This window comes from Salvelinus namaycush, chromosome 13 (assembly GCF_016432855.1).
Source record: "Salvelinus namaycush isolate Seneca chromosome 13, SaNama_1.0, whole genome shotgun sequence".
NCBI lineage: Eukaryota > Metazoa > Chordata > Actinopteri > Salmoniformes > Salmonidae > Salvelinus > Salvelinus namaycush.
Window position 1 is genome coordinate 23,938,535 of NC_052319.1, and position 15,661 is coordinate 23,954,195.

At 45.0% G+C, this 15,661-nt stretch overlaps 1 protein-coding gene across 3 annotated transcripts; it reads right to left on the reverse strand.

The window, feature by feature from the left end:
* Positions 1-1,354: 1,354 nt before the first annotated feature.
* LOC120058352 (cyclin-Y-like protein 1) lies at positions 1,355-14,970 on the reverse strand. Of its 3 annotated transcripts, none has more exons than XM_039006953.1 (10): positions 14,814-14,970; positions 9,695-9,769; positions 9,348-9,382; positions 7,822-7,916; positions 7,694-7,729; positions 7,501-7,552; positions 5,321-5,440; positions 3,163-3,329; positions 1,841-2,003; positions 1,355-1,635 (listed from the first exon to the last, which is right to left on the reverse strand). In XM_039006953.1, the coding sequence occupies exons 1-10, from the start codon at positions 14,968-14,970 to the stop codon at positions 1,519-1,521; spliced, it is 1,017 nt and encodes a 338-aa protein (XP_038862881.1). In that variant the 3' UTR covers positions 1,355-1,518. The 3 variants fall into 3 exon arrangements, with proteins under 3 accessions (XP_038862881.1, XP_038862880.1, XP_038862882.1); XM_039006952.1 differs by having other exon boundaries at positions 9,339-9,382; XM_039006954.1 differs by lacking the exon at positions 9,695-9,769.
* Positions 14,971-15,661: the final 691 nt, after the last annotated feature.

The following is a 15,661-nucleotide window of genomic DNA, read 5'->3' on the forward strand; positions in this document are numbered from 1 at the left end:
AGGATGAGGACCTCTAGCCCAACTGTTGACCAGTTGCTGGACTGGAGTTATGGTAAAACAGCCTCCCAAGAGGTAATCAGAGTATGGATGTGGAGCAATGTACCAGTAAACAACAGTTATGAAGTCTATACTTTTCTCAAACAGTGTATTATTTTATTTTAGAAATCAATGTCAAAGGTAACCTCTAAAAACCACAAGCCCCATAATAGCCATTGCAGTAAATGTAGTGCTTTGGAATAGCCTTGATACTGAACATGTTGTAAAGTGGTTTGGAGAGACTACTGTCTGTCAGATCAGTCTCCCAGGCCAGAAGAGAGTAGTCTCAAAGTGCACCTGGCTTTTGCTCAGTGAGTCCTTTGCCATTGTGTTACTACCCCTAGTGGTACACACAGGAACTGTTCACACCAACCCAATGGTGAACTTATGTATCTCTTAGGGCTCTGTATACATTTTCAATGACCGTGTCAGTACTTATCTTGTGAGTTTTACAAGTCAGAGGTTTACAAAAAATGGCAAAACATTTCTGTTCAATGGTATCCTGCAGACATCAAAAACTGTCTTCTCACACTTGATATACTAATCATCTATAGGAACTGTGGTGGAGAGCCAGAGTATGGTTGAACCAAAACTCTGGGTGAACCAAAACTCTGGGTGAACCAAAACCTTGTCAAGTAGCCGTTTTACTCTGCTGTGCTTGTCCAAGTTGTCGTGTGCCTCATTGTTTTTCTAACCAGACTAATGTGTAAATGGTCCAGTGTCTGTTTAATTTATTAGCCTGTTTCCTCTGTGTGTGTTCTACCCCATCATTTGTACATCTGCTTTGGCATCCTTCCATAGGAGTCTGGACTGCATCGTTGTGTGTACTTAATTCTCCAAGAATGAAATGTCAGATTTCTTTAAATAGATATTTATGAAAATGCTTTCTTTCACTCGTTTCATTTGTCTCTGACTGATAGAGAATTAAACTGTGGACCAATCTGTTTCTGAGTATGTGTCATTTGATGTGTAAAGTAAAATGTACATTTTCTCAATGCGCTGTGCCACTCTTGCATAGTCTCATCTCCACTCCAATGAAAGCCACACGGATGTTTCATGATTAGTGTTTATTTAAAATACTCCATCTGCAAATTATTTTTCCATTTAAAAACAGAAAAATGTCACAGCTAGCAGCCTACATAGTAAGCAATTTTTTTTTTTTTTTTTTTAAATAAACAGGAAAGGAGTCTTTTCTTTTCTCTCTGTAGTGAAGAAGTTATTTTGCACAGGGGTCTGGGACCGGCCAGTCAGGGGAGTGGGCATGAGGGGCTGCCAACGACAAATCCCTGAGAGGTACGAGTTGGTATGGGGTTTGTGGCGAGTCATGGTTAGGTATCCTGGAGTGTTTGTTGGTTAGGCCGTAGAGGTCAGATATTGTGTCGCTGTCCAGTGAGCACAACATTGGAGTATGGCTGTCCAATAAGAGAACAGCATTCGAGTGACATTTGTCCAATGAGAGAACAGCACTGTAGTATGGCTGGCCTATGAGAGTACAGCATTGGAGCAGCGGATGCCCACCAGGTTGTCAGCGCTAAAGGACCTCCTCATGGCTGCTCGGCTCCGGTCCTTATACTTGTCCTCACACAGTCTGGAGATGGCCTGAACACACACACACAGAGATGAGTGACTAGTCACTGTGGCTTCAAACCTAATGGACTGGTTAAATTCCCTTTCTACAACTCTTATGTGTCCCTCTCTGCTACCATCTTTTCTGTGACGCATTCTCAAACCTCTACTGATACCTGTAAGCTCCATCATAGCCCTCTCCCACCCACCACCCTTTAACTACCCCTCATTGCCGTACCTCCAGTTTCTGTGCCCTCTCGTTGCCGAGTGTCTCCAGTGGGAAGCGGAGGTTGTTGTCGTCAGCCAGAGAGCGCAGGTCGAAGTAGTACTTGGCATAAACACTAGCCGGGACGTTGATGTTGAACTGCAGCAGCTCCAGGAATTGGCGTTCCATCTCGTTCCTGAAAGGGGAGAGAGCGAGGGAAACATGGTTAATATACACATTCCTAGTAAAAGTTGCTCTTAGGCACAGCTATAGGATCAACCTCCCCAAATGAAATAATAACCCTGACAATCAGTGGGGGAGAAATGCCAAATGGACTTTAGATCAGTGATAGGGGTAGCTTCATCCACAGGCAAGCGCTCAGGGCATCAATCTAATCAATAGCAAACTCCACTTGTCTTTCCCTGGAGTAGCAAGGAGAACGGTACATGAGGGCTATTCATTCTAACTGTCCTGCAGTGAAGACCATACTGGCTTTCTGACAGAGCGGCTTGCTTCAGGTATATCATGTCTCTCCCTGTACAGATCCCCCTCATCATCCTCATCTTCACGACAATGAATAAGAGCGGCATGCCGGTCACCATGGAGACAGCATCCAGGATGCTTTGTGGGAAAGGAGACATGAGAGGGCCAGGGTGGCTGAAGGTTGGTGTGTGTGTGTGTGTGTGTGTATTGGAAGGCTGGTCTCCCAGGGAAACTAATGGAGCGGGCGAGGGCTGAGGCCATTATGTAGTAGCGGTGAGAGCCACTCCAGACCCTCCCTCCCCTTTCCTACCCCCGCCAGTCCTTGGCCCAGCTCACAAAGAGCACTTCAATGGAGGAGATGAAACTAGACCGCGAGAAGAGAGGGAGAGCACACACACAGAAAAACATGTACACACGTGTACTGTTAAACAAATGAGACATACAACACACTCCAAAACCTACTAGAATGATGGCCAGTAGTGTAGTGAGGAGCAGCCTACTGATTGCTTTGAGATTGCCTTCTGAACACAACCTCACTCAGCCTCCGTGCCTCTCTCCCTCTGTAGTCTCCTCTCAGTTTGATCCTAACACAGGGGCCCACATCACACAGCCCTGATCAGAGCTAGAGACAAGACTACTATACCAGTCTACAGACCACTGCCCAATAACTGATCATCAGACCAGGAAGGCGGTCTACGTCTGTCCTCCACCTGGACATGACTCAAAAGAATGACTGCCAATGAGCCTTTTCCTTCAATGTGAAAAGATGACATCTGAACCAGCATAGTACGGTTCAGGTTGGCACAATAGTGAAAAAAGGGTATATTGTGTGTAATGACTCTATATAAAAGTGACAACTGTGGCAGACGTACATGTCCTCCACGGTGATGTCTTTGAGGATCTGGCAGTAATCTACGTTCCAGACAGCCTGGTCATCCCACACCTTGGAGGCCAGCAGGATGGCCCCCAGTACAATGCGCTTCCAGTTACATGGACAGATGTCTATCTCAGCGTAGGTCAGCAGACGCTCCAGGTACACCTGGTGAGGTAGATAAACCTGCGGTGGCTATTTCACTTCAGAAATGTGATTGGCACAACAAAGAAAATAAGTAAGCGCAATCAGTGGGTAACAGCATGTTATTGATTTATTTGAACCAATCACACTGTAATAAACAAATGCAGGTCTACTCTGTTCATTGAGATGAGGCTCTGTTCACTTGACTTGCTGTGCTTTATCAATGGTTTCTAATACTTTGCTTCCCTCTGGTGGTACATTAGTGCAGATGCAGGTTAATACAAAATCAAATCAAACTTTGTCACATGCACCGAATACAAGAAGTGTCGATCTTACCGTGAAATGCTTACAAGTCCTTAACCAACAGTGCCGTTCAAGAAGAGTTAATAAAATATTTACCAAGTAGACTAAAGTAAAAAATAATAAAAAGTAACAATAACAAGTCAGTGTGGGTACAGCTTAGAGGTCATTTCTACATGCAGGTAGGGGTGAAGTGACTATGCATAGATAATAAACAGCAAGTAGCAGCAGTGTACAAAACAAATGGGGGGGGTCAATGTAATAGTCCGGTGACCATTTGATTAATTGTTCAGCAGTCTTATGGCTTGGGGGTAGAAGCTGTTAAGGAGCCTTTTGGTCCTAGACTTGGCGCTCCGGTACCGCTTGCTGTGCGGTAGCAAAGAAAACAGTCTATGACTTGGGTGACTGGTCTGACAATTTTATGGGCTTTCCTCTGACACCGCCTATTATATTAGGTCCTGGATGGCAGGAAGCTTGGCCCCATTGATGTACTGGGCCATACGCACTACCCTCTAGCGTCTTATGGTCAGATGCTGAGTAATTGCCATACCAGGCTGTAATGCAACCGGTCAGGATGCTCTCGATGGTGCAGCTGTAGAACCTTTGAGGATCTGGGGACCCATGCCAAATCTTTTCAGTCTCCTGAGGGGGAAAAGGTTTGGTCATGCCCTCTTCACAACTGTCTTGGTGTGTTTGGATCATGATAGATCGTTGGTGATGTGGACACCAAGGAACTTGAAACTCTCGACCCGTTCCACTACAGCCCCGTTGATGTTAATGGGGGCCTGTTTGGCCCACTTTTTCCTGTAGTCCACAATCAGCTCCTTTGTCTTGCTCACATTGAGAGAGAGGTTGTTGTCCTGGCACCACACTGCCAGTTCTCTGACCTCCTCCCAATAGGCTGTCTCATCGTTGTCCATGACCACTGTTGTGTCGTCAGCAAACTTAATAACGGTGTTGGAGTCGTGTTTGGCCATGCAGTCGTGGGTGAACAGGGAGTACTGGAGTGGACTAAGTACACACCCCTGAGGGGCCCCAGTGTTGAGGATCAGCGTAGCAGATGTGTTGTTGCCTACCCTTACTACCTGGGGGCAACCAGTCAGAAAGTCCAGGATCCAGTTGCAGAAGGAGGTGTTTAGTCCCAGGGTCCTTAGCTTAGTGATGAGCTTCGTGGGCACTATGGTGTTGAACGCTGAGATATAGTTAACAAACAGCATTCTCACATAGGTGTTCCTTTTGTCCAGGTGGGAAAGGGCAGTGTGAAGTGCGATTGAGATTGCGTCATCTGTGGATCTGTTGGGGCGGTATGCGAATTGGAGTGGGTCTAGGGTATCCGGGAGGATGCTGTTGATGTGAGCCATTCACCAGCCTTTCAAAGCACTTCATGAGTACCGACGTGAGTGCTACGTGGTGGTAATCATTTAGGAAGGTTACCTTCGCTTTCTTGGACAACAATACCTAGCGGAATACATCTACAGCACAGGAGGTTGGTGGAACCTTATTTGGGGATGGGCTTGTGTTAATGGCTGGAGCGGAATGGTATCAAATACAGCAAACACACGCGCCGTTCCAGCCACTATTATGAGCCATCCTCCCCTCAGCAAACTCCACTGATCTATTGTATCCTTTCATATATGTGTTGATTAATCATGTATTCGCTGCTGATACGTGGGTGTATAATGTGTTTGGATTGTGTTGTTGCTGACTGGACTCACCAAGGTGACGATGGCACACTCTGCAGTGAGCTGTGCAGCGCTGAACAGAGTTCTGACAAAGCGGTAGATGAGTTTGTGCTCGGGGTCCGTACGAGAGTAGTCACCAGGAACCTGCTCTCTCTTCAGGGAGAAGACCGTGTTAGACACAGATACAATATACACCAGTGGAGGCAGCTGAGGGGAGGACGGCTCATAATAATGTCTAGAAAAGGAGCGAATGGAATGGTATCAAACCATGTGTTTAATGCATTTGATACCATTCCACTCATTACCACGAGCCCGTCCTCCCCAAATAAGATGCCACCAACCTCACATGATACACCAGCCCAGATTCAACACATTCAGTCTTAAATGGCGTATAGACTACTCTCAACAAGATACAGTTGAAGTCGGAAGTTTACATACACCTTAGCCAAATACATTTAAACTCAGTTTCACAATTTCTGACAATTAATCCTAGTAAAAATTCCCTGTCGTAGGTCAGTTAGGATCACCACTTTATTTTAAGAATGTGAAATGTCAGAATATTAGTAGAGAGAATGATTTATTTCAGCTTTTATTTATTTCATCACATTCCCAGTGAGTCAGAAGATTACATACCAAATACTAATTGATTGTATCATTGCCTATAAATTGTTTAACGTTTCAGGTAGCCTTCCACAAGCTTCCCACAATAAGTTGGGTGAATTTTGGCCCATCCCTCCTCACAGAGCTAGTGTAACTGAGTCAGGTTTGTAGGCCTCCTTGATCACACACACTTTTTCAGTTCTGCCCACAAATGTTCTATAGGATTGAGGTCAGGGCTTGTGATGGCCACTCCAAAACCTTGACTTTGTTGTCCTTAAGCCATTTTGCCACAACTTTGGAAGTATGCTTGGGGTCATTGTCCATTTGGAAGACCCATTTGCAACCAAGCTTTAACTTCCTGACTGATTTCTTGAGATGTTGCTTCAATATAGCCACATAATTTTCCTCCCTCATGAAGCCATCTATTTTGTTTAGTGGACCAGTCCCTCCTGCAGCAAAGCACCCCACAACATGATGCTGCCACCCCCATGCTTCACAGTTGGGATGGTGTTCTTTGTCCCCATGTGCAGTTGCAAACCGTAGTCTGGGTTTTTAATGGCGGTTTTGGAGCAGTGGCTTCTTCCTTGCTGAGTGGCCTTTCAGGTTATGTCGATATAGGACTCGTTTTACTGTGGATACTGTGGTACCTGTTTCCTCCAGCATCTTCACAAGGTCCTTTGCTGTTGTTCTGGGATTGATTCGCACTTTTCGCACCAAAGTACATTCATCTCTAGGAGACAGAACGCGTCTCCTTCCTGAGCGGTATGACGGCTGCGTGGTCCCATGGTGTTTATACTTGCGTACTATTGTTTGTACATGTTTTTTTTCTGAGGTCTTGGCTGATTTCTTTTGATTTTTCCATGATGTCAGGCAAAGAGGCACTGAGTTTGAAGGTAGGCCTTGAAATACATCCACAGGTACACCTCCAATTGACTCAAATGATGTCAATTAGCCTATCAGAAGCTTCTAAAGCCATGACATCATTTTCCAGAATTTTCCAAGCTATCAACTTAGTGTATGTAAACTTCTGACCCACTGGAATTGTGATACAGTGAATTATAAGTGAAATAATCTGTCTGTAAACAATTGTTGGAAAAATTACTAGTGTCATGCACAAAGTATATGTCCTAACCGACTTGCCAAAACTATAGTTTGTTAAACAAGAAATTTGTGGAGTGTTTGAAAAACAAGTTTTAATGACTACAACCTCTGTGTATGTAAACTTCCGACTTCAACTGTAAATAAAATATTTAAGTAATTTCTAAATTTAGGTGAACTATCAAACCTAATGGGTTTATGTTGAGTTTTCTACTAGCTAAACTAAATATTATTCAATCCCCCTGCAGTGGTGTGTTTTATGCTGAAGTTGGAACTAGAGGTGCACTGGGCTGGGCTATGGCATAAAGTTACAGTGTAAGGTCTAGAAGGGTGTGGGCAGACTGGCTGATGCCAGATATTGATGTAGACAAGGGCAGACACACCAGGACAGACAACAGTAGATCCACTGCAGATCCCTGTTTGGATGTAAACCTATATTAGAAGCTATTCTTTGGAATACATAAGATTCTGCAAACCCAGAGTGGATTATGGCAAAACTGGAACTGCCCACTCACCGATAAGGGGTGCATCTTCTCATCAAAAATGTCCAGTGACCTGTCAGAGTCCCTGAGACAGAGAGAACACCACTCTTTCACAAACCCCAATACACAGACATTTTGCCAGGCCCAGAGACCACCAACAGATCCATAATACCTACTACCTATGTATACTCAAAATGTATACTCAAGTCAAGACACTGCCACTCACCTGTTTTTAATGTGGTAGTATATCGCTAGTGTAACACTGGAAGAGGAGAAAGATAATTCATTAGGACCTGTGTTCAACTAGAAAAGGTACATGTCTTGTATGTGCATATGAAGGTAGCAGGTACCCACCATTTTATTGTGCTTTTCAAGTTGGGCTGGCTGACCGTGCTGTCATCTATAAAGATGGTGGAACAGGAACTGTACTTCTTAGAGAGAGGAGAGGTCTGCAAAAGGAAATGTGTGACATTCAGTGGAAGTTGTCTTGGAAGTCAGACAATGCTACACTGCTCAAAAAAATAAAGGGAACACTTAAACAACACAATGTAACTCCAAGTCAATCACACTTCTGTGAAATCAAACTGTCCACTTAGGAAGCAACACTGATTGACAATAAATTTCACATGCTGTTGTGCAAATGGAATAGACAAAAGGTGGAAATTATAGGCAATTAGCAAGACACCCCCAATAAAGGAGTGGTTCTGCAGGTGGTGACCACAGACCACTTCTCAGTTCCTATGCTTCCTGGCTGATGTTTTGGTCACTTTTGAATGCTGGCGGTGCTTTCACTCTAGTGGTAGCATGAGACGGAGTCTACAACCCACACAAGTGGCTCAGGTAGTGCAGCTCATCCAGGATGGCACATCAATGCGAGCTGTGGCAAGAAGGTTTGCTGTGTCTGTCAGCGTAGTGTCCAGAGCATGGAGGCGCTACCAGGAGACAGGCCAGTACATCAGGAGACGTGGAGGAGGCCGTAGGAGGGCAACAACCCAGCAGCAGGACCGCTACCTCCGCCTTTGAGCAGGAGGAGCACTGCCAGAGCCCTGCAAAATGACCTCCAGCAGGCCACAAATGTGCATGTGATTGACTTGGAGTTACATTGTGTTGTTTAAGTGTTCCCTTTATTTTTTTGAGCAGTGTATATTGAACCCTATCCCTTTGAGGTAATTGATGCTAACGCTAGCCTGTGGTGGCTATAGCCAAATAATGACGTCACCAATTGGTTGCAGTCACTCCTGACAAACTACTTCCAAGGTAAAAGGTTAGGTTTGAAATGTGGGTGAACTAGGCTATGTAATCTTGGGTCAGGGCAGTCACTATAATACAGATGTGTAGTTGAGGCAGGACAGTGGACACACTTAAAACATTCATACCAGGTCTCCTGTTTAATTGTGTTTGTCTTCTAGCTGACCGGACACCCCAGCCACTTACTACAGGGCTAGTCTGTTCTGTTCACCACAAGCACATAGGCTACATGAACACACACACACAGTAGGGTATTTGACCAGGTCAAAAAGTCTAGGCAATTAGTTAGTTTCCACAGTGGAGATATTAAATAGAGGTCAGAGTAAACAAAGATTAAGAGGGCAGCCATAATGTCAGCCAACCCTCTGCTCAGACCCTATAAAAGCTGACCAATCATCAGGTATGATGTCAGATAGTTAAATTTGCATATGTATTAGTTTGGTGTTGTCCTCCAGAGTAGGGACACAATGTTTTGGTGTCTCATCTGCCAGAGCCACAGTGCATCCGATGACCCCAGGATAACTCTAGAGCATGTGATGAATACACACAGTAGCCACCCCCCACACACAAAACCTTAATTATTGTTGGTTGACAAAAACCCAACCTAACCATGAAATACTTACATGACTAACATGGTTTATGTGATTGCTTTTCCTCTTGTCTTGCACTGGAAGGAAAAAGAAAATAGGCCATGTCAGACTCAGGCAAAACAGACACATTGAAAGGGAAAGGATGAGGAACAGTCACATTGTGCTTATGAGAGACCATAGAAGAGTCACTTACAGTAGCCTAAGTATCATCTCTTTACAGTGTGCTAGAGCAGAGACATTGGTGGTGGAGAGGGCGAGTTACCACCGTACCAAGTAGCTAAAGTGCATAAAACGAGAGTTTGAGATGTGTGCCGTATGGACTCTCACGGCATCATGATCATGTCTCGTGTGATGATGTGATGCGAGCAGAGTAGATTACTTACACGCACAGTCTGTCTGGGACTTGCTGAGGAAGATGGTGCTGACTCGGGCATGGTTCGATGGGTGGGACTCCTGGGCCAGGTCTGGAACACACAAAGTCACCATGGACCAATAGAAAACAGTAGATAAAAGGAGGATAATGATACAGACTGTTATTGAAGAGACTGACTTGTTCCATGGTTAGTGATACAGAGAACAGCCTGTGTAAACTCTTAGTTCACCGGAGGCCAGTATGTTGACCCGAGGCCGGTATGTTGACCCGAGGCCAGTATGTTGACCCGAGGCCAGTATGTTGACCCGAGGCCAGTATGTTGACCAGAGGCCAGTATGTTGACCAGAGGCCAGTATGTTGGCCAGTATGTTGACCAGAGGCCAGTATGTTGACCCGAGGCCAGTATGCTGACCAGAGGCCAGTATGTTGACCCGAGGCCAGTATGTTGGCCAGTATGTTGACCAGAGGCCAGTATGTTGACCCGAGGCCAGTATGTTGACCAGAGGCCAGTATGTTGACCAGAGGCCAGTATGTTGGCCAGTATGTTGACCAGAGGCCAGTATGTTGACCAGAGGCCAGTATGTTGACCAGAGGCCAGTATGTTGGCCAGTATGTTGACCAGAGGCCAGTATGTTGACCCGAGGCCAGTATGTTGACCAGAGGCCAGTATGTTGACCCGAGGCCAGTATGTTGACCCGAGGCCAGTGAGAAGAAAATTAGACCTGATGCTCCATAAAGACAGTAGTGACCTGAATGCATACCATTACCCAATTAGATGAATGCATGAATGAATACATTAATTAAAACAAAACAAATGTGTATAGGACAGCCAGGCTATGTAACCAAACACTCTTGGACAGCAGCATCATCGCATACTAAACGATGAAGATCGATTTGATGACCTAATTTGAAACCACACCACATAATGGGTCAATTACACACAGGTTCAATGGTTAGGCTTTACAATTAGACAACCTGAACCAACCGTAATGTAGTAACAGCTGCCTCTCTGTCTGGGATTGTGAGCCCCTGGTGTGGAACGTGGCAGGCAGGGCCAGGGGGATATCAGGTCAGGCGGCTTGGCAGAGCCAGCATACCCCCCGTCCACTGTGGCAGGGGATGGTGGTATGGGACAGGCAGGGAAGGGGCAACAATGAGGCCTTTGTCTGGGGTCTCTGTGGAGAACACTGGGTCCTCTCTCCTTGAGCTCCACCCATACTGGCCAGCATGCTGAGAAACAGAAGGTGGAGCAGAGAGGAGGGGTGCCAGTCATGCCTGCCCATCTGCAGACATGCTACCGAACAGCGTGTGCGCTTTGCAGAGCATAGAGAAGCGTCATGGACAACTTGGACCAACAGGTAAAACCAGTGGTTTTCAACCTGTGGTCCAACCACTGTTGATCCGTGGGGTACTGGAGGTAGTTTTTTGGTAAAAAGCAATTTGATATTACAATAGGCCTTTAAATCTGTTACAGTCACTGATAAAATTGACTCTTAAATTTGACCACTAAAATATTTGTGATTTGGTGGTCCCCGGAACAGAAAATGTTGAGAACTGCCGAGGTAGACTTTTGCAACACGGTACAACATACACACTTCTGCCACTACCGATCAGATAAATGACACGTTCTCTGGGATTGTGAGCCCCTGGGCTCCCGAGTGGCGCAGCGGTCTAAGGCACTGCATCTCAATGCTAGAGGCATCACTACAGACCGTGGTTCGATTCCAGGCTGTATCACAACCGGTAGTGATCAGGAATCCAATTGTGCGCCGCCCTATTGGCCCAGCGTCGTCCGGGTTAGGGTTTGGCCGGGGTAGGCCGTCATTGTGAATTAGAATTTGTTCTTACCCGACTTATTAAAAGGTTAAATAAAATACAACTCAGATTAGAGTACATCAGACACCATCATGTGATTACTGCATCCTAGATAAGATGGAGCCTCAGCTCCCCTACCCAGTCACACATCTCCTCCCTCCACCAGCATCTACCATTCACGCCCTGCCCTCTACATGGACTGGAGTCTTCCTGCCGGGGAATCCCATGCCCGCTGAGCACTGTCTGTGCCCGTCATGGTATTTCTGTCCCGGCTCCACTGCTCCAGTTTAAGAGGTATGCCACTGCCATGTGATGCCAGGAATGGGATGTGGAGTTTATGCCCGCCTGGCTCCCAGTATCTCTCAACAGTAAGGAGGGCAAGCCATGGTTAGCATGTTACCCACTAGCCTATACATACCCACTACTGCAGTAATAGGCCTATATGAGAATCTGCCCTGCCCCTGGACCTACTACAGCAGGCATAGGTCTTCCGAGTCATAACCAGTGGTCATACAAACTGGATACACAGATTACTTCATTCAGACCCCTTCACTCGTATTCGTCCCTTTTTGCCATGGCTCATGCTGTGTTCTTATACTATCCGAGTGACTCAAAATCAATGGGGGCCCCATGCCATGTTTGAATTTTAGTGTTGAGATTCAGTGATGTAAATGCGAAAGCACAACCGTCACTCACTGCTCCGTTTTTCCTCTATGTCACGGGCACTCAGAGGCTGCGTGACAGCGAAGTCTGACTGGCCTGTTTGTTCTTACATGCTAAATAAAAACATATCTAGTATCCACTTTGCTCGCGCTGCGATGGTTGTGATGGTGATGTAGTCTATTGTGCTAAAATGTGTCACTGGCGCTAGGCCGAAGAGTGGCTGTCTGAAGTCTCTGCACATGGTGATTACGCTCTAAAACTTCTCATTTCCTGGCTCTCACAAGACAACACTTTGGCATGAGTGGCCCTTATCAGGTGATCTACCCTCAGTTCAGTCTACTACTCGTTATCATCCACCTACAGCTGGTCCTAGACCTGTGATGAAAAGCAGGAGGACTGTCTTCATAATAGTGCTGAGCAATTAGTGCTTTTTGAGGTCGGTTCGGTTATTAAAAAATAAAGATTTTCGGTTTCGATAATTGTTTTTAAACATGAAATGCACTATGCATTATGTGGGTTGAATGCTGTAAAAACACAATAAAACAATGAATAAAAGTCACATGACGGTAGTGACTGCCATACCCATGACACTTATTAACAATCAGTTATTCACAATATTTAATAAAAATATTTCAGGTTGTGTATTTAACAACTTGTATTTCATTCCAAATCATCTCTATAGAGCTGTTTCCTATGCTGTCTAACAAAACCACTATTGTAGTAGTTCAAAGTAAATAAGAATACTTTTGTAACAGTTGAATACCAATTATTAATCACTTAGATAATGTATTTTCAGGTAAAGATGCCTCATGAAAAAACTGCTCTCTTGATCGTGGATTCTTCTGTCTCCTATGTAGCAGGCGTAAAAGAAACAGACTGGACAAGTTTAGCAGTCAATGGACTATGGTCATTGTAGTTAATTATCAAGTTGTCTGCGGTAAACTATGTAGAAACTATGTTGGAAACTACAACTCCCTTCTACATCACACCGTTTGAGCTTGATCCGATTTATCTCTAGAGAAACTGCAGCACACATTGAGTTCTCCCAACAACAAAAAAGAACATGGAATTCAAATAATTTAACCAAAGTCAGTTTAAAAATGAAAAATAACCGACATTTCAGTAAAAAAATAACAACTCAGCACTACTACATAAGGACACAAAGAGAGACTGACCATCTAACCCTGACCCAGGGTTAGCCTTACAACAGCTGGGTCCAACACACTAGGCTTAGTGCTAGTATACAGGCAGACCCTCTCTCTCTCTGGTCAAAAATAAACCAAGGGGGCTGGGGAAAGTGCTCTCTCAAGGGAATGCCTCTGTTACAGTAGGGTGGGTAAGGCGTTGCAGAGATCAGCGGCTATATCAAGGATTCATTCATCCGTTTATGGCAAGGACTGCTAAAACAAAACATCCTTGTAACATTGCTGCAATTCTTTCATGAGGAGGATATCCCAAGCTGGAAGGCATGCAATGAAATCACATGGGTGTCATCCATAGACACACGGGGTCTTATACTCACTGAGGATTAAAATAGTTATACTGTAGCTACATAACACTGCTTATCAGAGCATAGTGTACATAGTATTGGTTTAAAACAGATTTTCCACTTGTATATGATGTGTGTATGTGTCAGCTGTCCTGTGGTATAACATCGGGATGCCAGGGATATCTGGCAGATTTGGGGAATAGATTCTTGGGGGTCTGTGCCATATTACAACGACCAGCCAGACTCACAATGCAAAAACTATGCCATAGTGCAGTACTTTTGACAAGGGCCCATAGGGCTCTGGTAGTGCACTAAATGTAGTCCTTTGTAGTGCAGTTGGTAGAGCATAGAACTTGTAATGCCAGGGTAGTGGGTTTGATTCCCAGGACCAACCATATGTAAAATATATAAATGCATGACTAAGTCACTTTGGATAAAAGCATCGGGTAAATGGCATACACTCACTAGCATTTTAGGTACACCCACATTTTAGGTACACCCATTTAGTACCGGGTCAGACCCCCCCTTGCCTCCAGAACAGCCTGAATTATTTGGGGCATGGAAATGTTGCTAAATTGGTATCAAGGGACCTAACGTGTGCCAGGAAAACATTCCCCACACAATTACATCAACAGCCTGTACTGTTGAGACCAGGCAGGATGCAGATGACCACACCGGGTTCCACTCCGATAATGCTGTTTACGCCAAATCCTGACTGGCATCAGCATGATGCAACAGAAACTGGGATTCGTCAGACCAGGCAATGTTTTTCCACTCTTCAATTGTCCAGTTTTGGTGATCATGTGCCCACTGGAACCACTTCTTGTTTTTCCTCTGATAGAAGTGGAACCCGGTGTGGTCGTCTGCTGCAATAGCCCATCCTTGACAAGGACCGACAAGTTGTGTGTTACGAGATTTTGTTCCACACGCCACTGTTGTACTGCGCTGTTATTTGCCTGGATCAAACACCCCTCCTTCCCAGGCAGCCTCACCACATCTAACTTTATGTGCATGTAATTCAATTGGCTACAGACCTGAGGGAGGTGTATGAGAAATGGTGTGCGCAAAATACTAAATGTGTGTAAAACTAATCAGAATATTGTACCTTTAGTATCTCTACTGCAGCAACTACAGCAGCTAATCCCAACTGCGCGTGCTTGACACCTACCGTCAGGCTCCTCTCTGTCGCTAATGTGCTGCAGGTACGGGCGGGTGTCTTCCCTCACGTTCGCGCTTATTTGGTAGTCTTCCTGGCGGTTCGCCAGTTGCCTTGGTAACTTTGGGCTTCTCTCCCGGGACACGCAGCATGCTATCGTATTCCCCATTCCGCACGAGGAATAACTTCAATACTATTTTAGAATCAAGAGTAGTGCAAAATTCCTTCAAATCAAGTATGCCAGCTAGCTAGTTTCAGCTACCAACAAATACATACGCTTATCATTCAGCTACAAAAAACATTAAAAACAGAAAATATTAAATTATAAACCAAATTGCTGACAAGAAATATCAATAAATTGCACTTCTGTCCATGGGGGTGTGCTTGCCTGTTCTCCTTCCGCACCATGCATTAATCAAGATTGCTGGCTGTGCAACAAAAATAAAAAGCGATGTTTCTTCGTGTATACTATATTAGCTACATTGAGCAAAAACAAGGTTGCTCGCTACTTAACGACATAAATCATTTGTAACACCGAGGTCATCAAGAAGCTATTTAAACCTGAGCAATACAAGTGGCTGCCCATTCATCCATTGCCATTCCTTTACAAGCAAAGTCAGCTAGCCAGCAAGCTAGCTATAGCAGCAACGGAACACTGTCTGTATGAGCGATTAGCTTGTCCCTTTAAACAATATAACTACTCCACGCATATGCAACTAGTTTCCAACCGTCGATTCCGAGGTAAATTAGATCTCTCACGCCAGTCCCTTCTTTGATTACCAATCCCAGGATCAGACGCCAACTCTATCCCGAGGCTTGGTGTTCACGTAGCTGCCGTCTTGATAAAGAAATCAAAGCCG

Coding starts and splice junctions, on each gene's coding strand:
- LOC120058352 (XM_039006952.1), bottom strand. CDS start 14,970: ATGGGGAATACGATAGCATGCTGCGTGTCCCGGGAGAGAAGCCCAAAG. Junction 9,383..9,694: donor CAGCAAGTCCCAGACAGACT/GTGCGTGTAAGT, acceptor TTTTCCTTCCAG/TGCAAGACAAGAGGAAAAGC. Junction 7,917..9,338: donor ACATAAACCATGTTAGTCAT/GTAAGTATTTCA, acceptor TTCCTTTTGCAG/ACCTCTCCTCTCTCTAAGAA.